This window comes from Choloepus didactylus, chromosome 10 (assembly GCF_015220235.1).
Source record: "Choloepus didactylus isolate mChoDid1 chromosome 10, mChoDid1.pri, whole genome shotgun sequence".
Lineage (NCBI taxonomy): Eukaryota > Metazoa > Chordata > Mammalia > Pilosa > Megalonychidae > Choloepus > Choloepus didactylus.
In genome coordinates, this window is record NC_051316.1 from 22321284 (window position 1) to 22347547 (window position 26264).

General features: G+C 37.1%; 1 protein-coding gene across 1 annotated transcript in view; it reads right to left on the reverse strand.

Moving 5' to 3' along the window:
* Window positions 1-1052: 1052 nt before the first annotated feature.
* The window catches only part of LOC119545125 (serine/arginine-rich splicing factor SR45-like), a 71491-nt gene continuing 46279 nt past the window's right edge, over window positions 1053-26264 (reverse strand). The window contains exons 3-5 of the mRNA XM_037850725.1: window positions 23357-23711; window positions 19532-19698; window positions 1053-2166 (exon numbers count right to left, since the gene is read on the reverse strand). Coding sequence (XP_037706653.1) covers window positions 2163-2166; window positions 19532-19698; window positions 23357-23711 — 526 coding nt within the window. The 3' untranslated portion in view covers window positions 1053-2162. The remainder of the gene's footprint in view (window positions 2167-19531; window positions 19699-23356; window positions 23712-26264) is intronic.

The following is a 26264-nucleotide window of genomic DNA, read 5'->3' on the forward strand; positions in this document are numbered from 1 at the left end:
TATATTGCTTCTGTTGTTTCATGCTGTTTCTGCCTGGAAGGCAAATTCTGGGAGCAGAATCACCCCAGAGAGGACTTTCCAAAGTCAGTCTTTCCAAGTGAAAACAGGGCCAGGGACCCACAAAGGGGGCACAGACAGGCTCCAAGGTGCCCTGAAGAAGGAATCAAGAAGGGCACCAAAAACTTCTATGACAACTTCCCAGAATTGAGCTTTCCTGGCTTGCCCAGCAAATGCAGCCCTTCAGCTAACTGTCCCCTGCAGCCCTGAGGAAATGCTGCATCTTTCTTTAAATCTCCACCACCTTCACCCCTATCTGGGAAGTTTTAAAACAGTGGCTGCTGCTGCTTTTGTGTGTGCAGGGTTGAAACATTGGCTGCCACCAACTTTGTCCAGGGAGGTACTGACACAGTGGCTGCTGCCGCCTTTGCCCAGGACAGGTTGAAACAGTAACTGCCCCCAGAGCTGGACCCCCACGAGTGATCCTTATTCACTAATCAAAAGCTGCGTGATCAGGGAACTTCCGGGGAAGGTGGTGGAGTAGGGAGCTTTAGGACTCACTCCTCCTCCAAAACAGCTAATGGACAGGCAGAAACGGTTTAGAACAACTGTTCTGGGGCTCTGGAGGCCAGGGGAACACTGCACAGCATCCAGAGAAGAATGGGATGAAGAGGCTGACAACTGTGGTAAAGAACTCTGATCAGCTTGCTCCATGGCAGCTGCCAGCACCCATCCCTCACTCTCAGGGCGGGCCTCCTCGGGTACCAGTCTCTGCCTGGGTGCCACAGACAGAGAGGGACATGGAAGTCCTCTTCCCCAAGAATGGGGTTGGGGGGCAGGCACGACCCACCACTGATCATGACTTTTTTTTTTTTTTTAAAGCAATTACATTGAGATATAGTTACACACTGTACAATTCATCCAAAGTACACAATCAATGGCTCATGAGTTCATCACCATGATCAATTTTAGAACATTTTCATTCGAATCCATTCTTTTTAACAGATGCATAACATGCCAGAATGTGAATCCAACAATATTTATTCAACCATTTCTCTATATTAGATATTCAGATACCTTGTTTTGTTTTTTCTCATAATTCTTTTTCTTTAATGTAATTTTATTGAGATATATTCACATACCATACAAACCATCCAAAGTATACAATCAATGGCTCAGTATCATCACATAGTTGTGCATACATCACCATGATCAATTTTAGAACATTTTCATTACTCCAGAAAAGAAATAAAAATAAAGAAAATCCAAATCTTCCCATACCCCTTATCCTCCCCCAACCCTGTTACTGACCCATAGTATTGATGTGGTACCGTTGTTACTGTTGATGAAAGAATATTAAGATATTACTATTAACTACATTCCATAGTTTTCAAAAGGTACATTTTTTTCATATATACTCTTTTAATATTAACTCTTTGTAACAGTATTGTACATTTGTTTCATGAAAGAACTATTTTTTTAATATATTTTTACAGTTAATCATAGTGATTGTCTGATTTTTTGCTGGAAGTTTTCCCTCCTTCAGTTCTTTGAAGTTGATTGATCCTATAGCAATCACTCCCATTTTCATTACCTTCAAACTCATTAAATTCATAATTACTCTTCTCCTCTGGGAGAATTTTCTGTGAGACAATAAGAATTGATTTATAACATATTTTTTTCCAAATTTATTATAAGAATTCTACTTTGCATGGGCACTCTTAGGTGTAATGAGGGCAGCCTTGTTCACAGAAAGCTTTTCCATATTTATTACCTTCAAAAACTTGCTCCCAAATCTGAACTATCTAATGCTCACTAATTTCCTTTTGATAACCGAGAACTTTCATTTCTATTTTATTCATAAAAATTTTCTTCACAATAAGTTCTCTCTTCTCTAATATTAAGGAGCCATAACTCACATTCATTAAACTCATCATCTTCTTTCTTGAAGATTTACAGAGAGGGACGAATGGTATGAGACCCAGGGAAGTAGGCTCTGCAGTGTCACATTTACAGGATAGTTTTCTTAAAGGAAAAATGTCAATGCCTGGATTACAAGGTGTTCCTGGATGTTTATCTTGCTCTGAAGCCAACATGGTGGTGGTGGTGAAAAAAATTTGCCACAAATGTTTGTTTTGTTTTTCTGGCTCTTCTCTAAGAGATCATCATCTAAAAATGAGAAAATTAAGAACACCATATGAAACTGAACACATTTTGTATGGAATGGGGCTTTACACATATGCCCTACTGTGTACTTATTTGACTCTATGGTTTCCAGCCCAGTTTTCCACCAATGAAGGAATTCCAATTATATATTCACTATATCTCCTTTCTTGAATAAAAAGTTTTGTATTAGAAAAATGGAAAAGGTATTGAGTATACATATGTATTTGCATTTTAAAATATGATTCTTAAAACTGGGTTGATAACAGGACACAAAGGAAAGGACTAGTAAGTTGAGAATGGAGGATGTGTAAGTGTGGTTTAATTTAGGAACAGGAATATCAGAGCCTGGGATGAATTCAGCAAAAATCATGAACAGAATGTAGAATGACAACAAAAATCAGCAAACATTTTCAAGGTATAAGTCAGAACTATTGTTTGGTTTGGGGAGGAATATTAGGTTGTAGGTTCTCACACAATCCCATATCAATTCCAATGGCCATGGTCTACATACTTCCTTTGGAGTTTCCCCTTTTCCATTCTACACATCAACAGCAAAATAAATTCATAATGGCACCAATTTCCTCATGGTGAAAGGAATATCCAAAAGGTCAGGATATGATTTTCCTGGTTGTCACCCACGGAAACAAAAATGCACAAGGAGTGTAAAACTGACAAGAGGAGCCATGCATCCACTGGATTGGATTTATTGCCTTATCTTGCTCTGGTGCCTTTACACTGGTTTACTTTTCAATATTGTTTCATAGTGAAGCTCTCTTGGTCACTGAATATTAACTTACCCCTCCCTTTCCATGTGCCCACTCACCTTCCTGAAACCAGGCTTGTTTCTGTCCAATCCTTAACTCTGCTTTCCATCTACCTGTCAACATATCTAGTTTCTATTGACTGAGAAAACCTAATGTACCTTGCATTTCAACCCTTTCACAGAAATTTTAGAAATATCCTTTATGTTTATTTATCTTGAAAGTTCTTATATATGTCTTTTATTACCCTGCTGCTAACCATGTTCCATACAGAATGTCAATCATATACTAAAAGTCCAAGTAGTTCCTGAGTCCCCTGCCCTAAGACCAAAAGAAAAAAAGAAGCATAATGTTGAAATCAAAGTTTGACACTAATTGCACACACATTAGTTGTTAACGCTGCCATCCCACAAACCCACAGTAATATCTGCTCTAGTCTGTCCAGGTTATTTTTTCCCCTTACATGGTTTATTTCCAACAATAATCTTGTACTCACATTCTTTCCCTAAGTTACTCTGCATCCCAGCCTTTGCTCAAAATCTAGATATTCTTCATGGCAAAGCTATTTTCCAATTGTCAAAAAAAAAGGGCTTCTTATATCTTCTCACAAATTTAGGAACTATTTACTTTAATATCTGAAAGTTTTTGCCTGTATCATTTATTTTAATAGTGAATACCTGGAGAGCACTTACGTAGCTGAGACACATAGTCACATAATTTTTAAAACAAATCACCATCATTGAAACCAGGATGCATCTTAGAATCAATAATGGTTCACTTTTTAATTAGTGGCATTCATAGATATCATAAAATATATTTTATGCAGTTCTGATCTTTTCCTAAATCAACCGTCATCCAATTAATCTGCATCTCTCTGTGATACAGATTAAATCAGAGGCCCTTGAAAAGCAGTGTGCCTTAGAATTACCAGAAAGGTCTTTCCCACACAGTGGCTTAGACCCAATGCCAATCTATACCTGGTGATTCAAAAATTCTGGAAATTTGTTTCAGACACCTATGTTTAGGAATAATGCTTTCTGAGGAAATTAGTCTGAAGTATCTCTCCTTGACCTGGCTGTGGAATCAATCTACAATGTAATTATAAAATATTTATTATCTTTTACATATCAGGGCATGGAAGAGTAAAACAGAAGTCATTATAATCCAGGGGGAAAAAGGAGCCTGATTCAAGAACTATATGTTTTCTGGCATTCATTATGTGGTAAGTCTCATTTTCTTGTAATATAGCCATGAAGTGATTTGGGAGTTTACCAGTAAGAGAAATTAATGGGGTTAAGGCATTCCAAGATCATTCACAGAAGTAGCAATCTGAGCCCAAACATAAAGTGTATAATAACAAAAACATATAGGCCTATCCATGTGCCAGGCATGTAAAGGAATTTAATGAACCAATTTGTTTAAGACTGTGTATAGGGAAGACATACATTATATAATGAAAGATCTGATATAGGGAAGAATGTCATATGCATGAGTGATATTTAGGAGACAAGCTTATATGGAGTTTGGCATGAGTGTAGGCAACAGAAAGAAATAAATCTTATAATGCAAGATAAGGTCATCATGTGGTGAATACTGAAATACAAGGAATTTAAATTTCACATATTAAGTAATAAGAGGCAACAGTAGTGGGGAAGAATAGAGGGATTGAGAAGTGCCTGCTAAGTAGTATGGGGTTCTTCTTTTGGGAGTAATGAAAATGTTTTAAAATTGATTGTGAATATACTAAAAGCCACTGATTGAGCACTTTGGGTGGATTATATGGTATGTGAATATATCTCAATAAAATTGCTTTTATTTTAAAAAAAGAGGCAACAATATGTTTATTTTGTCAGCATAGAGGAAGAAGATCTGAGCATAGAGGACATGTGTTCAGAGAAAGACCTACAAAAGCAGGAGAAAAAGCTGGGAATCAAAATTCATTCACTCAGCAAATATTCGTTATAGACCCATGTATTAGTTTCTTATTGCTGCTATAACAAATTGTCACATATTCGGTGGCTTAAAAGAATACAAGTGTATTCTCTTTCAGTTCTGGAGGTCAGAACTCAGAAATCAGTTTTGCTGAGCTAAAGTTGAGATATCAGCAGGGCTGATTTCTTCTGGAGGCTCTGCAGGGAGAAAGCATTTCCTTGCCTTTTTCAGCTTCTGGTGGCCGCCTATATTCCCTGGCTTGGGGACCCTGCCTCCATCTTCAAAGCACATCACTCCAAACTCTTTTCACACTGACTTCTTATAAGAACACTTGTGATTGCATTTAGGGCCCACCTGGATAATCTAGAATAATCTATTCAATATCCTTGATTTAATCACACCTGCAAAATCTCTTGCCATATAAGGTAACATTCACTGATCCCAGGGTCCTGAATTCTTTGATGCTTATTACTCAGCCTACCTCACCTTTACTTTGTTCTAGGCACTGGATATACAACTTAAAACAAGGCAGACTAGATGAAAATAAGTACTTTGGGGGGTGGGTGAATTTTAGGAAGCATGATTAAGCACCATCAAATGAAGCAGAAATGTGTGCAGGAGGGAAGGGGAGCCTCTGAAATCCACAATTTTGGCAGATAATCCGAAATTCTGAAATATGATTTTGGGGGTAAGAAGAGCTGATGAGTGCTTAGGAGAATAATAAAACAGAGGAAGAGAAGAAATAGGCTGAAGAATGCCACCTCAAACAGTGTAATCAGAGAAGGCCATATTGAGAAACTGACATGGCAAGATCTCAATTATCTTTTATAAAAGCTAACTATTTGTGGGGGTATATTTGTAGCAAATACCTTCCGTTCATTGGCTTGTCTTGTTTTGCCTTTTTACAAACATGAAACCTAACTAATGTGCATAAAACTTCTTTGCAGATTACAAGTGGCATAAACCGAACAACTCTGGAGTCACCATCCAGGTCAAGAAACAGAAAATGACTGGATATGGGAAACCCCATGTATTCTTTCTTGAGCACAACTTTTTCATGCTTCCAGCTCACTTCTCTCATGGAATTTATAGAAATCAACTTCCTTACTTTGCTTGACAGTTTCATGACCTGTGTGTGCATCACTAAAAAAACACAGGTTGGCTTTATCAGTTGCATTATATAAACTGAATCATATAGCTTGTTCTATTCATTTTTGTCTTGCTTCTTTTGCTCAACACTGTTCATCAATATGAAATTCATCCATGTTTCATTTGTAGCTCTAAGCTGATACATTCTCTTTGCTCTATGACGATGCTCCATTAAAAATCACTGGGGGCAGAATTGCCTGGATGTGAGAAATTGTATTAGTTTCCTATTGCCTCTGTGACAAATTGCCACAAACATAACGGCTTCAACAATACAAATTTATTATCTTAGAATTCTGCAGGTTTTAAGTATATCATGGGTCTCCCCAAGCTAAAATCAAGGTGTTGGCAGGGTTGCTTTCCTTCCTAGAGGCACTAAGGGTTTCCCTGGGCATTTGGGTTGTTGGAAGAATTTCAGTTTCTAGTGGTTGTGGGACTGGGTCTCTGTTTCCTTGTTGGCTGTCAGCTGAGAGCTGTTCCAAGTTTCAAGAGGCTACCTGTATTCTTGGCTTGTGGCCGCTGTCCTCCATCTTCAAAGCCAGGAGTGGTCTCCATGTCCCTCTCACACTTCAAATCTCTCTACTTTCTCCTTCTGTGGCATCTCTCTGATTGGCTTTTCTGCTTTCCTCTTCCACTTTTAAGGGATCATATGATTATATTGGGTCCCCCAGATAATACAGGATAATCTCCTTCTTGTAAAGTCAACTGATGAGTAAATCTTAATTCCCTTTTGCCATGTAATTTAACATATTCACAGGCATAAGACTAGGGGACAAAGACAACAGGGGCCAAAATCCTGTTTACCACAGGTATACCTATCTTTCACTTTATTGGATATAGCCACTGATTCACAACTCCAGTGGATTACAGTTTCTCTCTGACACTCCACATCCTTATCCACTCCTGAATGTGCTGGACTCGGAATTTCTGCCAATCTCATAAATGTGCAGTGCTATCACGGTGTAGTTCCACTTTACATCTCTCTCTTAAGTGATGAGGTTAACTATCTTTTCCCATGTTTAATGGGCACTTAAGATTTCCTCTTTGGGAAAGTTCTTAGTTAAATCTTCTGCCCACTTTTCTGCTGGGTTGTCTCCCTTTTCCCCAAATAAATTTGTAGAAGTTCTTTATATAATCTGGATACTAGTCCTGTCTTGGTTCCATGTTTTGAAAATGGATTCCTTTACTCTGTGCATTATCTTCTCACTCTTTTAAGATATGTTCACAAATTCTGAATTTTAATATAGTCAAATTTCTCAATCTTTTCCCATATGGTTAGTGACTTTTGGTCTTAAATCTTTCCCTACCTAGAGTAAAAAAGGTTTTCCTCTGCATTATCTTCCAACATATTTACAGTTCTGCTTTATAAAATTTAGCCTTTAACCCACCCCAAATTGATTTCTGTTGTATGGTGAAAGGCAGGGTAACAATGTTACTTTTCATATTAATAGATTTCCCCAGCATTCTGCAGTGCCACCTTTTTCAGAAACAAAAAACAAAAAACAAAAAACTGTCATTAAGCAGGTGTTTATTTGTGAGGTCTCTATTGTTTCACTGGCCTATTTAACTATCCCTAACACCTGTAGCATTTTGTACTGGTTACAACAGCTTTCCAATTTGTCATAGTACCTGATAGAGAAAGTTCTATCACCTTGTCCTTCTTAAAGTATGTTTTAACAATTATTGGGTCTCTGCATTTCCATACAAATTTTAGAAATCAGCTTTTGAAGTTCCAAAAACAACCTAATGTGTTATTTTTTAGTAATATTGAACATAAAAACACTAAGAAGTGAGTTTTAAAAGTCATCCAATCTCTGAACACGGTATATCACTCTCTATATTTTTTAATTTAATATCTTAAAGTTATTTTAAACTTCTGTTTAGATATCTTGCATGTCTTTCATCATTATATTTATTTCAAAATAGCTGTACCACTGCAGTTGTTTCTTACATAGTGATGTCTCTCCTTTTATCCAGTATAGATTATCTGGCTTTCCAATTTCATTAAATTATTTTTATTCTCATAACTACCTTCTGCTTTATCATTTAAACTTTTGGAATTCATTAATTTCTAATTTTATTAAAATACTTCTGCTCTGCATAGTTTTATCTTTATACTTTCTTACTTTATAAGAGAAGTATATAATACTACATGTTTTCCACTATTCACTGCTTTACCTGTAGCCTAAAGGTTCTAAAATACATGGTTTTTCATTTTTTATAAATTTTGGGATATTCCACAATTTTGATTTTGATTTACTCTTTGATTAAATACGTTTTTAAAGATATATATTTATTTTTGTTTTTGGATAGATAGATTTTAGATTTTTTCATATTGTTTGCAATTTCTAGTTTTATTGAATTGTAATATTTCTATGTTGTGGGATTTATTAAAATTTTCTTTGGTCTAAAGTATTTACACTTCTTCCCACAGGTGCTAAACTGCAAATGCATAAAAAGCAATGATAAATCTACAGTTTTGGATACACAATATGCAGAGGTGGGGGGATGGAGGTGTTCAGGAAATGTATGTGCATGCTATTAAAGTTAAGTTGGTATCAAATCAAATATAAGTGCTATAAATTTAGGATATTAACTTTCAACCCCATGGTAACCATGAAGAAAATATATGAAAAATATATCCAGAGAGAAATGAGAAGAGTCTCAACACAGTACAGTACAAAAAGTCAAATTAGTACGAAAGGAGGCATTAATGGAAGAATTGAGGAACAAAAAAGGTATAAGACTAACAGGGACTTTCTTCTGCAAAGTGGCAGAAGAAAGTCCTGCATTATCAGTAGTGACTCTAAATGTAAATATATTAAACTGTCCAGTCAAAAGGCAAAGATTGGCACAATGGATAAAAAACATGATCCAACAATATGCTGTTTGTAACAGACTCCTTAAATTCAAAGACATAAGTAGGCTGAAAGTGAAAGGACGGAAAAAAAGATGCAGTAACCAAAAGAGATCTGGGGTAGCTATACTAATATCAGATAAAATAGACTTTAGTAACCAAAAGAGATCTGGGGTGGCTATACTAATATCAGATAAAATAGACTTCAAGTCAATAACTGTTATGAGGGAAAAAGACAGTCATTATACACTGATAAAGTGGTGAATTCAACAGGATGATGTAACAATTATCAATACATATCTACCTAACAGCAGGGTCCCAAAATATATGAAGTAAATATTGAGATTTAAAGTGAGAAATAGATGGTTCTATATTAATAGTAGGAGACTTTCATACACCACTTTCAATAATGGATAGAGCATCTAGATAGATCAACAAGGAAATACAAGACCTGAGTGATACACTAGATGAACTAGACTTAACAGACATACATAGAATACTTCACCCAACAACAACAGAATACACATTCTTCTCGGGTACCTATGGATCATTCTCTAGGACAGAACATATTTTAAGTCATAAAATGAGCCTCAATAAATTTAAAAATACTGAAATTATACAATATATCTTCTCCAACCATAATGAAATGAATCTAGAGGGAGAACTGGGAAATTCACAAATATGTGGAAATTAAACATCATGCTCTTAAACAACCAGTGGGTTAGAGGAAATCACAAGGGAAATTAGGAAATATCTTAAGACAAATGAAAATGAAAACACAGCTTACCCAAACTTATGGGATGCAGCAAAGGAAGTGCTGAGAGAAAAATTTTTAGCTCTAAATGCTTCCATTAGAAAAGAAGAAAGATTTCAAATCAGAGCTCTAACCTCAAAACTGGAAGAACTAGAAAAAGAAGAGCAAACTAAACTCAAAGTGAGCAGAAGGAAGGAAATAAAGATTAGAGTGGAGAGAAATGAAACGGAGAGTAAAAAATTGATAAAGAATCACCAAAACAAAAAGTTGGTTCTTTGATCAATAAAATTTTCACACCTTTAGCTAGACTGAGAAAAAAAAGAGATGACACAAATAACTAAAATAAAAAATGGAAAGGGAGACGTTATTACCAACTTCACTGAAATGAAAAGGACTACAAGAAGATACTATGAACAACTGTATGCCAATAAATTACATAATCTAGATGAAATGGACAAATTCCTAGAAACACACAAGCTACCTATACTGACTCACAAAGAAATAGAAGCACTCAAAAGACCAATAACTAGTAAAGAGACTGAATTAGTCATCAAAAAACTCCCAAAAAAGAAAAGCACAGGGTCAGATGGCTTTATAGGAGAACTAACACCATCCTGTTCAAACTCTTCAAAACAATCAAGAGAAGGGAATACTCCCTAATTAATTCTAGAGGCCAACACCCCCCTTATACCAAAGCCAGATAAACATAGCACAGGAAAAGAAAATTACAGACCAAAGTCTCTTAAGAATATAGAGTAAAAATCTGCAACAAAATACTAGCAAACTGAATCCAACAGCACATCAAAAGAATTATAAACCATGATCAAGTGAGATTTATTCCAGGTATGCAAGGGTGGTTCAATAAAAGAAAATCAATTAATGTGATACACCACATTAACAGAATGAAAGAAAGAAAAAAACAGATGATCATCTCGATTGATGCAGAACAGTAATTTGACAAAGTCCAGCAGCCCTTTGTGATAAAAACACTTAGAAAATTAGAAATAGAAGGAAACTCCCTCAACACGATAAAAAGAATATATAAAAAACCCACAGCTTAACACGCAACTTAATGGTAAAAGACTGAAAGCTTTCCCTATAAGATCAGGAACAAGACAAGAAAGTCCACCATCACCACTGTTATTCAACATCATACAGCAAGTTCTGGCCAGATCAATTTTTAGGCAAGAAAAAGAAATGAAAGGCATCCAAATTGGAAAGGAAGAAGTAAAACTTTCCCCATTTGCAGATGATATGATTCGAATACAGGCAATCTTGAAAAATCTACAACAAAGCTCCTAGAGCTAATAAATGAATTCAGCAAAGTGGTGGAAAGCAAGATCAGTAGTGTTTCTATGCACAAGCAATGAACAATCAAAAGAAGAAATCAAGAAAAAAAATTCCATTCACAGTAGCAACTAAAGGAATCAAATGTCTAGGAATAAATCTAACCAAGGATGTAAAACACTTGTACACAGAAATCTACAAAACACTGCTAAAAGAAAATAAGACCTAAAGAAATGGAAGGACATCCCATGTTCATGGATTGCCTACATGACCAACCCCCAATAAAACTCCGGGAACAAGGGTCAGGTGAGCTTCCTTGACTGGTAGTACTCCTGGTGTGTTATCACATTCTGTTGCTGAGAGAGGGCAACTGGCAGTTCACACCTGGCCTCTCCTGGACTCGGCCCTTTGCTCCTCTTTCCTTTGCAGATTTTGGTTTGTATCCTTTTGCTGTAGTAAACCATGGTAGCTTTTCTGAGTTCTCTGAGTCTTAGGGACTCATTGAACTTCCAAGTGGTCTTGGGGACCTCCCAAACTTGCAATACCTTTTTAGATTTTATAGCTGTATGAATAATTACTTATTCAAAAAAATAAAAAAAATTAACAGCTAGGTGTCTAGTGGAAGAAGGCATTGAAATGGGTGAGTGTGCATTCCCTCTACTCTAAGTAATTAGAGAATGCTGCCAGCAGAAAATGTCAAGACCCCACAGAAATTCTTGGTTTCAGGTCAGGCCAACTAGACCATATTTTGTTCTTTTTTCATCAGCAGCCTCTATATTAAAATAAAATTTCAAAACTGATGAAATAGGAATTATTGATAGTAACAGGTAAAATAATGACTTTAAAATCATAAAAGAATACTATGAACCAGGTTATGAAAATACATTAAAACAAAACTGTACAATTTTTATGAGAATAGAATGAAAAATGTTAAATTAACATAAAAACAGATATCAAGAATAAACCTATGACCATTTATTTAATAAAGTGATACAATAATCAAAACCTTCACACATGGAATGGCTAGAGGGAAATATATGAAGCTGTCAAACTGCAACCCAGTGACCTTGATTCTTTTTTTTTTTTAATTAATTAATTAATTATTTATTTTTTTTATTAAATTCAGTTTTATTGAAATACATTCACATACCATACAATCATCCATGATATACAATCCACTGTCCACAGTATGATAACATAGTTATGCGTTCATCACCACAATCTATCTCTGAACATTTTCCTTACATCAGAAAGAACCAGAACAAGAATAAAGAATAAAAGTGAAAAAAAAACACCCAAATCATCCCCCCATCCCACCCCATTTGTCCTTTAGTTTTTTTTTTTTTTTTAATCTTCATTTTATTGAGATATATTCACATACCACGCAGTCATACAAAACAAATCGTACTTTCGATTGTTTACAGTACCATAACATAGTGGTACATTCATCACCCAAATCAATCCCTGACACCTTCATTAGCACACACACAAAAATAACAAGAATAATAATTAGAGTGAAAAAGAGCAATTGAAGTGAAAAAGAACACTAGGTACCTTTGTCTGTTTGTTTCCTTCCCCTATTTTTCTACTCATCCGTCCATAAACTAGACAAAGTGGAGTGTGGTCCTTATGGCTTTCCCAATCCCATTGTCACCCCTCATAAGCTACATTTTTATACAACTGTCTTCGAGATTTATGGGTTCTGGGTTGTAGTTTGATAGTTTCAGGTATCCACCACCAGCTACCCCAATTCTTTAGAACCTAAAAAGGGTTGAGTGACCTTGATTCTTGAAGATGATCGGGTAACTATGTAGCTTGCACAGTGTGTCTGTGTAATTGTGAAAACCTTGTGGCTTGCACTCTCTCCATCCAATATATAGACAGATAAGTGGAAAAATGGGGACAAAAATTAGATGAAGAATAGGGTGGGATGGAGGGGATGGGAAGATTCAGGTGTTCTTTTTTGCTTTTATTTTTATTTTGGAGTAAGGAAAGGGTTCAAAAATTGATTGTGGTGATGAACCCTGTGAATAACTGTACACGGTGGATGACTGTAGGGTGTGTGAACATATCTCAGTTAAACTGTATTAAAAAAGGTAAATGAACAATGGGGGGTGAGGGGGTGGAAATGGGATGTTTTGGATGTTCTTTTTTATTTTAATCTTTATTTTTTTGGAGTAATGAAAATGTTCAAAGTTTGATTGTGGTGATGAATGCACAACTATATGATGATACTGTGAACAACTGATTGTACACTTGGAATGATTGTATGTCATGTGATTATATCTCAGTAAAATTGCATTAAAAAAAACCTTCACACAAAAATCCATTACAAGGTCCACATTTATAAGTAATTTTCATAAAATACACAAATAACACATAATTTTCTCATATAAATTATTAGGAAGAAGAAAGTAAAGAAGAGGGTGGGAAAGTATACCAATCCCTTTTTATGAAGCTATAACCATGATTCCATTATTGAATAGGCACATGAGAACAGAAAATTATAGGCTGAACTAACCTGTGATTCAGAAACATGCATCATAAAAATAGTATTAGCCAAAGGACCCTAGCAACATCTATAAAAAGCAATTCACCATGCCCAATAGCAAGTAGGGTCTATACAGGATTCAAGAATAAGTTAACATTAGAAAATACATTATACCACCTACAATATTTACAGTTTAAAGGAAATAAGTTGAAGGTTTATTCTAGTTGCTATTGAAAATGGTATCTTTTTCTTGAGTGTCTCTTCACTTTGTTCATTTCTAGCATATAGAAACATTACTGACTTATGTGCATTAATCTTGTATCCTGCTACTTTGCTAAACTTGTTTATTAGCTCTAGTAGCTGTATTGTTGATTTCTCAGGGTTTATCAGATATAAGATCATATCATCTGCAAATAATGACAGTTTTACTTCTTCCTTTCCAGTTTGGATGTCTTTTATTTCCTTGTCTTGCCGGATTGTCCTGGCTAGCACTTCTAGCACAATGTTGAATAATAGTGGTGACAGTGGGCATTCTTGTCTCATTCCTGGTCTTAGAGGGAAGGCTTTCAGTCTCTCACCATTGAGTACTATGCTGGCTGTGGGTTTCTCATATATGCTCTTTATCATAATGAGGAAGTTTCCTTCAATTCCTACCTTTTGAAGTGTTTTTATCAAAAAGGGATGTTGGATTTTGTCAAATGCTTTTTCAGCATCTATTGAGATGATCATTTGATTTTTCTCTTTCGATTTGTTAATGTGCTGTAATACACTGATTGATTTTCTTATGTTGAACCATCCTTGCATGCCTGGAATGAGCCCCAGTTGGTCGTGGTGTATGATCTTTTAAATGTGTGTTCGGATTCGATCTGCATGTATTTTGTTGAGATTTTTTTGCATCTATATTCATTAGGAAGATTGGCCTGTAGTGTTCCCTTTTGTAGCAACTTTGCCTGGTTTTGGTATCAGATTGACGTTAGCTTTATAAAATGAGTTAGGTAGTGTTCTGTTTTCTTCGATGTTTTGAAAGAGTTTAAGTAAGATTGGTGTCAGTTCTTTTTGGAGAGTCTGGTAGAATTCTCCTGTGAAGCCATCTGGCCCTGGGCATTTATTTGTGGGAAGCTTTTTGATGACTGATTGGATTTCTTTGCTTGTGATTGGTTGGTTGAGGTCTTCTATTTCTTCTCTGGTCAGTGTAGGTTGTTCATATGTTTCCAGGAAATTGTCCATTTCCTCTACATTATCCAGTTTGTTGGGATACAGTTGTTCATAGTATCCTCTTATAATTTTTTAAATTTCTTCAGGATCCACAGTAATGTCACCTTTCTCATTCATTATTTTGTTTATATGGCCTTCTCTCTTTTTGATTTTGTCAGTCTAGCTAGGGGCTTGTCAATCTTGTTGATCTTCTCAAAGAACCAACTTTTGGTGTTATTTATTCTCTCTCTTGTTTTTTTGTTCTCTATGTCATTTATTTTTGCTTTAATCCTTGTTATTTCTTTTCTTCTACCTGATTTAGGATTGGTTTGCTGTTCATTTTCTAGCTTCTTCAGTTGCTCCATTAATTATTTGATTTTAGCTCTTTCATCCTTTTTGATGTATGCATTTAGTGCTAAAAATTTCCCCCTCAGTACCAGTTTTGCTGCATCCCATACGTTTTGATATGCTGTGTTCTCATTTTCATTTGTCTCTATATATTTAGCAATTTCTCTTGCTATTTCTTCTTTAACCCACTGATTGTTTAGGAGTGTGTTGTTTAACCTCCAGGTATTTGTGAATTTTCTAAGTCTCTGATGGGTATTGACTTCTAATTGTATTCCATTGTGGTCAGAGAAGGCGCTCTGAATAATTTCAATTTTTTAAATTTGTTGAGGCTTGTTTTATGTCCCAGCATATGATCTATTCTGGAGAAATCTCCATGAGCACTAGAGAGGGATGTGTATCCTGGTGATTTGGGATGCAATGTTCTATATATGTCTGTTAAATCCAATTCATTTATCAGATAGTTTAGGTTTTCAGTTTCCTTATTGATCTTCTGTCTGGCTGATCTATCTATAGGAGAGAGTGATGTGTTGAAGTCTCCCACAATTATTGTGGAAACATCAATTGCTTCCTTTAGTTTTACCAGTGTTTGTCTCATGTATTTTGTGGCACCTTGATTAGATGCATAAACATTTATGATTGTTTTTTCTTCTTGTTGAATTGCCCCTTTTATTAGTATGTAGTGGTCTTCTTTGTCTTTCATAACATCCTTGCATTTAAAGTCTATTTTATCTGAGATTCATATTGCTACTCCTGCTTTCTTTTGGCTGTAGCTTGCATGAAATATTTTTTTCCATCCTTTCACTTACAATTTCTTTGTCTCCCTGTGTCTAAGATGAGTCTCTTGTATCAACATATTCATGGTTCATTTTTTTTTTTTGATCCATTCTGCAAATCTATATCTTTGAATTGGGGAGTTAATCCACTTACATTCAATGTTATTGCTGTGAAGGCATTTCTTGAATCAGCCATCCTATCCTTTGGTTTATCTTTGTCAGATATATTTTTTTCCTCTCTCTCTTAATGTCCTTTAATGCACCCATATGGAATCTCTTTAGTACTGAACCTTTCTCCATGTCTCTCTCTCCTTTCTTTGTTTCTCTTTCGGTAGGGCTCCCATTAGTATCTCAAGTAGGGCAGGCCTCCTGTTAGCAAATTCTTTCAGCATTTGTTTGTCTTTGAAAAATTTAAGCTCTCCCTCAAATTTGAAGGAGAACTTTGCTGGATAAAGAATTCTTGGTTGGCAATTTTTCTCTCTCAAAATTTTAAACATGTCATGCCACTGCCTTCTTGCCTCCATGGTGGCTGCTGAGTAGTCATTATTTAGTCTTATGCTGTTCCCTTTGTAAGTCGGGAATTGCTTTTCTCTTGCTGCTTTCAGAACTTGCTCTTTCTCTTCAGCATTTGACATTTTGATCAGAATATGTCTCAGAGTGGGTTTATTTGGATTTATTCTATTTGAAGTTCCCTGGGCATTTATGATTTGTGTATTTACAGTGTTTAGAAGATTTGGGAAGTTTTCCCCAACAATTTCTTTAAATACTCTTCCTAGACCTTTACCCTTCTCTTCCCCTTCTGGAACACCAATGAGTCTTATATTTGGTCATTTTATAGTATCTATCATACCCCCAAGGTCCATTTCAATTTTTTCAATTTTTTACCCCATTCTTTCTTTTGTTTTTTCATTCTGTCATCCTCGAGGTCACTGATTCGCTGTTCAGCTTCCTCTGTGAGTATCCAGAACCTTTTTAATTTGGTCGAGTTTCTTTTATTTCCATAAGATCATTTATTTTTAAATTTACTCTTGCAATTTCTTCTTTATGCTCTTCTAGGGTCTTCTTTATGTCCTTTATATCCTGTGCCATGCTCTCATTGTTTGTCTTTAGTTCTTTGATTAATTGCTCCAAGTTGTGTCTCCTCTGATCTTTTGATATGGGTATTTGGGTTTGGGTTATCCATATCATCTGGTTGTTTCATATACTTTAAAATTTTTCTGTTGTTTTTGGCCTCTTGGCATTTGCTTAACTTGATAGAGTTCTTTTAGGATATGTTGGTTGATTCAGACACTTATGTCCAATTTGTCAGATCTACAGCTTTGAGGAGTACACTTTCTCTAACTGGCAAGTGGCATCCACGAGCCACCTATTACCCTCAATCCAGTTCTCCCCAACTTTGTCTTTGTGATGAGTGGGGGTGTGAGTCTTGTAGGGTCCAATTGGTGCACCAGGTTTGTGTGTGTAGTTGGTGCTTCCCGCCCTGAATGTGGGGCATGTGTCTGAGTGGTTAGGAAGGGAGGGTGGCTTTAATAATCAAATCTCCCAGGTGTTCCTAGAGATTTAAAGCTGTTGCAATAGTCTAATCCTTCAGTTCAGTCTCACAGTTTGTCTCTGCTGCTGACCCACAAGTCCTTGGTATTGGCGTATGGTCCCTGGGACTTGCAAGTGGGTCCTTCTTCTAAGCCGTGCCCTCCTAGGTCCCCTGCTGGGGGAAGACTGTGCTACATCACAGGTGAGCACCATCCCCCAAGGGAAGTTCTGAGCTGCACGGCTGTGTAGGGGTGTTCCCAGTCTGCTGAAAGGATTCCTGAATGGGGTGTGTTAATTTCCCCCTTTTCACACAGCTCTGCCTTCCAGGCTCTGGGACAATTAGCTGCGGGTGCTCGAAAGGTTGTTGTCCATGCCCTACATTGTGGTGTGTGCATGTGTTGTTGGAAACACTTCCCATCACACTGGGTTGTTTGGGGCAGCTCTGGGCCGTGGCATTGGCACTGGGCAGGAGTGTTCCCCGCCCTCCGGGAAGATGGCTGTAAGGGGATGCCCCCCTTTACTTGAGGAGTTGTGGCATTTAGCGAATATTCTCAGCCACTACACTGATTGCTTTGTCTCTCAGAACTATCTTATCTCTGCTCTTGCCTGGGCGCAAATTGCAAGTCTTTGAGGCCTTCTGTAATGAGCTTCTTAGAGTAATTGTTTTAGAAAAAGAGAGAGAGAAAAAAAAAAATAAGGGCCCTCCTTGCAGATCTAATGGGCTATTGAAATGCTGAGAGACAAGGAGAGTAGGGCCATTAAGGAACAATCAAGAAAGCAGAGAAACCAGCTCTTCAGACCAGGGACCTTGCCCTCTGGATTTGCATATGAGCCTGACTCTGCCTGAGCCCTGCCCTTCTCTGTTTTATGTTCACCAGAACTCCAAAAAGTCTCTGTTTTTATTTATTTATTTGTTTATTTATTTATTTAGCTGTTTTTGCTAGCCCTATCTCCTCCCCGCTGGGTGGACTGCTCTCGAATTCTCCGGTGTCTGGCCTCAGTCTATCTCTGTTGGGAGTTTCAGTCAGCAGTCTGAGTTTTCAATTACAGCTGCAACTGCAGTTCTCCCTCCTGGTTCCCAGCACTGATGGCCACTCCTCCCACGGGACTGAGCCTAGCAGGGAGGGGTGCGGGTCCCCTGGCCACAAGAACTTACAGATTTCACTGATCTCAGCTGTTCCACATGTTTGTGAGTGTTGTATGAAGTATGCCCAGAGTCAAATTGTTCTGCGGTGTCTGGTCCACGCAGTTCCTGGCTTTCTACCTACTGCTCTGGAGGAGTAACTAAAACCTACACCTCACCACTCAGCCATCTTGCTGGGAAATTTCTGAAGAAATTCTAATAGATACAGGAAAAGTACTCAATGTAACTCGCTGCACATTCATGACTAAATTGAAATCTAAGCAAACTGGTAACTGGAGGGAGGCTATTCACCCTGACAAAAGTTAACTACCAAAAGCCAACAGCAAGTATCAGAGTAAATAAAACACCTGAATTGTGTATTTTCCCCAGGATTGACAAGATCTATTTCTCCTTTTCCATTTAATGCATGGATCCTTATAAACCTCCTAAATCTGTGCCATACAAAGTGGAGAATGAATAAAGAGCTCACCTCAGATTTGTTCATTTTCTCCATCTCTTGGGAGAGTGCAGAGAATTAAGGTTCAGTTGGAGGGAAAGAAAGAGGACTGGGGCATGAGAGATCTAACTTGTCTTACACCTCCCAGAGTCACCTCTCAAAATACGGCAGCTGGGAAGAAGCCTCCCTATAGGAACATGACCTTATGGTACTTGAAAAAGCACGAGAATATATACAAGGCAGCACCTGTCCACGTGTGAAAGCCAAACGATCACGAGAACCCGTGCCTTCAGTTTTTCCCGGGTTAAATATAAACCCTTTTTCTATTTATTTAACAGTAAGTTAAGTGTTCCTGTTACTGATTAATAGAAACAATGCAGAAAACAAAATATTATTAAAATTAAAGTACACTAAAGAATAAGGATAAGGCAATAATCTATACCTTTAGTCCAAAAGATCAGAAATATAATTCAATATAATTCAATGCAATGCATACTCATGACTAAACTCAAATCTAAGCAAACTGGCAACTGGAGGGAAACTACTCAATCTTTCCCTAAAAGTTTACATAATAGAAAACATACTCAGGCTGCATCATTTATAATTTTTCCTAGCAATACTATTTATCCCTAGAGTCAAAAGATCCACAGAAAGCCCAGTAAAAAGTTACAGTTTTTCAAAAGAACTTTATGATAAGATGCTTTTGATGACTTACCTGAGAGAGAGTGAAGGGCACTGTATTTTCCTCCTGGCTCCATCACAAACAAAAAGAATGTCCCTGGACAAGTCAGTGACCCTTTCAGGCCCAACTTCTTTAAAGCTTTCAAATGAATTGGAGGTAGATACCCTTGGAAATCCTTCAGGAAACATCACTCTGGGATTCTGTGAAGTCAGGAAAACATGACTAACATTACATGTGGTGAGGGCCAGGTGTGAGAGCAGTGCAGAATTTGCAGTGTGGAGAAGGAAGGGATCGGGGCTGTTTCCAGAAAGGTGGAGACAGAATTTCTCACCTCTGGCAGGTTGTCCCACACCCCGACATCACTCTCACAAGCTCCCCAATGAATTGGCTTTTCCTGGGCAGCCTGTTCCTGGCCTCTTCAGTTCATGTTTTCAAAGCTGGCCCAAACCCTCCACTGTCAGCCAGTCTGTGGTGGCTGCTAGAGGTGGTGACATCACCAAGTTTGGCTCACTCCGGGCAGGGTTTTGATCAAGAATTGCTTATGGCTATGCAAATCTAAGACTGGTTCTTTCTGGGCTCTGTTCCCCCACAGAAACTTTGAAGAACCAGCAAGAACTGGCAGAAATATTTTTCTCAAAGCTTCAGAAAGCAAAGTACTGCAATAGCAGGAAAGCACCCAATCAAGAAAAAGGGCACTTAAAAGCATAGGATCTCCTGGTTCTCTGACCCCTCATCAGCTTGACAAGGAGCTGACTCACACTCTGAGTGTGAATTCCAGGCCCCAGTTCCAGAGAAAGCAGAGTAATCCTCATGCACCTTCTGAGAGCATGTATTTCTGGCTCAATTCGCCTGGTGGTGGCCTGAGGGACTCATTGTCCCAGAACTTGCCCTATGTGTAGAAGATGGCTCACAGAGCTCTCCTATAGAGCACTGTGGGAGAGCAATCAAGTTGTGGCTGTGTGGGGCAAGGGATTGCTGGCTGTAGGCAGTGCCCAGGACTGTGAGGAAACTGTTTCCTAGGGAAGAGGGGAACATTTGTATTTGTGGAAACAAGGAGTTCCTAGGGCCACAAGTGCATGCCCAAGATGAACCATGCATGAAAGGACCCCAGGAGACCCCTGTGCTTTGGCCTGGAGCTGTTCTTCAAACTTATTGTATGGATAACCTCTACAGGAGAGCAAAGACTGAAAAAGGTATATTTTTCCTTTTTTTTTTTTTTTTTTCAATTTCTTTGTATTCAAGGAAACCTGTCATAACAGCAGCTAGATACAAACTTAAGGAAGAGATGCCTCAGAGTCTAAATTTCAGTGACATGCATTTAAATATCAAAATGTCCAGGTTTCAACAAAAGGTTATAAAACATAAAGAAACAGGAAGCAGTGACCCAGTCAAAAAAGATTACAGTGTTAGAAACCATCAATGAGAAGGACCAAACCTGGGACATACCAAAAAAAGACTTTTAAAAAATGGTCCTAAGTATGCTCAAAGAGTTAAAAGAAAACATGGACAAAGAACTAAAGGAAATCAGGAAAACAACAGATATCAGTAGAGTGATGGAAATTAGGAAAGGGAACCAAATAGAGCTGAAGAGCACAGTAACAGAAATTAAAAGTTCCCTAGAGGGGTTCAACAGCAGATTAGGGCTGCAGAAGAATCAGTGAACTGAAGATAAGACAATTGAAATCAGTCTGAGAGGCAGAATAAAGAAAGAATGAAAAGTGAACAGAGCCTGAGGAACCTGTGGGACACCATCAAGCATAGCAATATACTTGTTGTGGGAGTCCCAGAAAGAAAAGAAAAATAGGAGCAGAGAGAATATTCAAGGAAATAATGACTGAAAACTTCTCAAATTTAACGAAAGACATGAATAGACACATCCAAGACACTCAACAAACTCCAGACAGGATAAATCTAAATAGAGCCACACGGTGACATAAATAAACAAACAGTCGAATTCCAAGCAAAGAGAATTCTGAAAGTTGCAAGAAAAGCAACATGTCACATACAGGGATCCTCAATTAGATGACGAGCCAGTTTCTCCTAGGAAACAATGGAAGCAAGAAGGCAGTGGGAAAAAATAATTAAAGTACTGAAAGCAAAAAATTGCCAACCAAAAATTCTATATCTGGCAAAACTGTCTTTCAAAAACGAGGGAAGAATTAAGACATTTCCAGAAAACAAAAACAGAGGGAGTTTGTCTCCGCTAGAGCGGCCCTACAACAAATGTTAAATGGAGTTCTGAAGATTGAAACGTAAATATAAATACCAAAATTACTGTATTTTTTATTTGTAACTCCCCTTTTTTCTTCCTACAATATCTAAAAGGCAAATGCATAAAGTGTAATGATAAATCAATGGTTTGGGACTTACAATGTATAAACATGTGATTTGAGACAAGAACTACATAAAGGTGGGGGGGAATTGAGGGGTATGGGAACATAATGTGTGTGTAGTGTTGAAGTTGGTATCAAAGCAAACAAGATTGCTATAGATTTAGGATGTTAAATTTAATCCCAGCGATAACCTCAAATAAAACACCAGAGAATATGCAAACTCACAGAGACAAATTAGAGTATAGGTTACCAGGGGCGGGGCACAAGGGGAATGAGGAGTTAATGCAAAATCAGTGTAGGTTTGCTGTTTGGAGTAAGGGGAAAGATCTTGTAATGAGATAGGGTTAGGGTACTGCAAAATTGTGAATGTGACCAATCTCTGTGAATGGTATGCTTGGGGGAGGGGTTGGGGGTGAGAAGATTTATGTGTATGTATCTCCACAATGTAAAAAAAGAAAGAAAGTAAGTAAAGAGATAGTGACAGTTAAGTGCAATACATGTTCCTGGATGGAGGAGAAAAGGCTCAAAAGGTCATTTGTGGGATGTAAGAAAAACTTGGAATATAGATTGTAAGCTTCATATCAATGTTACATTTCTTGAATTTGATAACTGCACTTAAGGTGATTACATAAGTGAACATCCCTGTTCATAGGAAATGTACATGGAAGTATTATGTTTAAGGAGTGTGATGTGGGCAACCTGTTCTCAAATGTTCAGAAAATAGATGAAAGATAGAATGATATGGCAAAGGTGGCAAAATGTGATGGAGGTGAGGGCATGTTGGGGTTCTCCGTATGGGGTTTGAATTATTTTTGCAACTGTCTTTTAAGTTTGAATATATTACAAAATAAAAAAGTTTAAAAAAAAAAAACAAAACAATTAGGCAAGTAAAACTGGGCAAAGTGCTAAGATTTTTTAAATCGAGGAAATAGGTATACATGGATGCTTATTCAGTATTTTCTAATTTTCTGTTTACAGAAATAAAAAGAAAAAAATATGGATTTTTCTCCACTGGTGTGCCTTTTAAGCTCAGAGCAAACAGAAGTCCAAGTACCTGGGAATATGGCTGAGAAATGTAAATAAAATGGAGCACAGCAGACCTACAGAAGAGTAGTAATTGTGACCAGCATATTTACTTCAGGTAAGAACAAAAAAAGCAGGATAGCTTTTCAAAGATACATAAGCAAATACACGAAAACACTGACAACGAAAATACGAATTGGTTATCATGCACCCCAAAGATGACTTCCTTAAACCTTTGTGAGCATCCTCTCGATTGCACCAACTTAGGCACATATGGTCATAACACCATAGGAACTTTTTACTAAATTACAGATATTGATCATGTTTTTGGTCAATATTACTTTTAACATCAATTATTTCTTATATCTCAATGATAAACAGAAACATCTATTATTAAAATTATTAAGATATTTATGTGATCCTCTTCACATTGGGACAATCATCAAGAAGTTAGTGCAATCTAACCGAAAACAGCGCAAAGCTTAATTTCCCAGCTCCTTGCCTTCTTTTCCTGGCCTGGGACCCCGGACCGGAGCGCCTCCCAGGAGGAGCCGGGCCTGGGGGGTGTTGAGGGGGACGCGCGTAACTGCTCCCGGACCGCGCTCCGTCTCCCGGGTCTGGAGGTGTCCACGTGGGGCTTGCGATCTGCGTGGGGAGGGTAGGGTGGGTGGCGGCGGCGGCGGGCGGGGTCGCGGGCGGACCAGGGCTCTCGCGGCCGTTTCTCGGCCCTGCGCCTGCAGCTTCCTCGCGCGTCCCCTCGCTTCGCTCGGCCGGGTCTGGGCGCGTCCCTCGCGGCCACGCGTCTCGGGACAGCTCCGCGGCCGCGTCCCCGGCCGCCGTGGGTGGAGTTTCCCTGGCTGGGAACTTAATCGCCTCTGTTGGTCCATTCCCAATGGTCACGGATTTGCCTTCTTAATCGCGCTGAATTTTCCGACTTTTCAAAAATGGATTCTACGCGGTATTAAGTGGGCTTCCTTTGGGAAAGATAAAAAGGCGTATTTTTCATTAACAAGTTAACCGGTTTTAAAATATTCAAATATCCTGTTTTTGTTGTTGGAATGCAGTTTTCTATTTAGAAATTGTTGTACTTTTAATGTGGAAGCTAAATGTTTAATAAGCTGTCAGTCCAACCACATGTACATGTTTTATGCAAATGGATGCTCTTCTTTATTACATAGTGTTAGAAAATCCTAAGTAAGCTTGCTTTTTTTTTCAGACCCCTTATGTTATGTACTGAACAAGGCTGTTAAATAAACCTCGCTATCCCTTAAACGCTTGACAGTTTTTCCTGTTTTGTCTATTTTATGTAAATACATTTAAAAATTCATTTTAAAATTATAGACATGCTCAATTGATCAAAATTCCCCAATGCGTGATGGGATAAAGGAAGGTTTCTTTTCATTCTCCCTCCCACTTCTCAAATATAACCTAGTGTTTGATTCTAGACTTTATTCAGTGTAGACACAAACTTACATTTTTGGAAAACCACAAATGACTACTCATTTGTTTTTACACTTAACATTGTTTTGTGGTCCAGTTGTCTGGGTATGCTTTGTGTAACTATCTCATTCTTTTTCTTATATGCATTTTATTCCGTTGTAGAGATATATTTATTTAATCCATCCAATTTGATGGATATTTAATTTCTTTCCAGTTTTCACCATTATAAATAATTACAGCCCATACATCTTTGCATATTTGTGTGATTATGTGGCACAAATGCCAAAAATATAGAATTGTTCAATTAAAAAGCATACACATGAAAAACCTGAAAAATGTTAACAGCCTTCAAAAAAGAATGTACCAGTTACACTGTTTCCTCACATCCATTCAACACTGAATATTATTAGAGAGGCTAAATGAATTCAGTATTCATGGTCTATGTCCATATTTTTATTGGGTTTGGGTCCTTTTTCTCTTTGAGGTGTAAGATGCTTTGTAGATTAGCCCATCCCGTTATGTTTTGCAGTTGTGCCTGCAGTCTATCTTCGATATTTGTCTTTGAGCGTTACTTATAATTTCTTGCTGTTGTTTTGGCCAAGTAAAAGTGTTAAGTTTTTATATGGTCCTATTTATCAGTCTTTTACTTTTTCACCATTGGTATTGGTGTCATGCTTTGGAAGGCCATCCAAATTCAAGGTACATAAATATTCTTCCATGTTTTCTTCTAATATTTCATGACTTTATTTAAATCTTAATATATTAAATTGATTTTGGTATAAGAATTAAAAGAGTTATGCAGTTATTTTCCTCCCCAAATCTGGGGTGTGCCATAGATTTTTTAATAACCCATTATTGTTAATTTGAAAATCTATTTTTATTATGTAGTAAATTCCATTATGTACTTGTATCTATTTGTGGACTCTGTATTTTGTTCCCTTGATCTTTCAGTGCACCATGCACCACACTGTGTTAATTTCTGTAGTCTCGATATAGGTTTTAATACTAGTCTACTATGAAGTCTCTTTATTTGCTGACTTTTTCCTGGCTATTCTCACATGCTATCTATTCAGATAAAGTTTAGAATATATTTTTAGGGTCCAACTCCTAAAATGATCATGTTGAGGTTTTAATTAGCATATTAAATTGAATTAATTAATGAGAAATTGTGAATTAATTAGTGATACATGACATTTTTACAAAAGTAATGACTTCCTGAGAATAATATAATGCTTTCCGAAATTCAAGTCTTCTTTAAATCCCTCAATAAAGGTTAATGTTCTACATATAAATGTACATATAAACATTTCTTATTAGATTTGTTCTATCCAATTTGATTATTTTTGTAAATAGAACTTTTAAATTATATTTTCTAACAACTTATTTGTATATAGGAAAGCTGCTTTTTTTAATATTAACCTTGTTTCTTAGTGAATTCTCTTACTGTTTCTACTAATATTTGTCCATAATGAAAAAGCTACCTGTTTTAGGAAATAATACTGAATTTTTTTTTCATTCTTTAATGAATTGCAAATAATAAGCCCATAAAAGTCTGGTGAGACTATATTAAATTAGTCTTAATACAGCAAAATATATTATTAAAATTAATTTCAAAAATTGGAGAAACTTCTGCCTATGTCAGTGTGAAGAGGTTGGCAAATTCTCTCCCTCAAACACAAGTATAAAGTTTCACAAATTGTCAAAAACAATCATTCTGAGGTTCTAGAATATAATCAAACGCAAACAACAAAATGCGAAGCATTTATACATGAAAAACTACTAGAGAATTAGTTAAGAACAGTGTACATCTGAATTCTTATTTGGGGTTGCCCCTTTTCCCCCTTCCAGCACAGTTGGTAAGAATGGTAGATTTTCCAAGTGGTTGTATTAGTCTGGGTCTGATCAGGAGAGAAAAAAACGCACAGTAATTTCAACAAGGAATGATTAATATAAAGAATTATTAACTATAA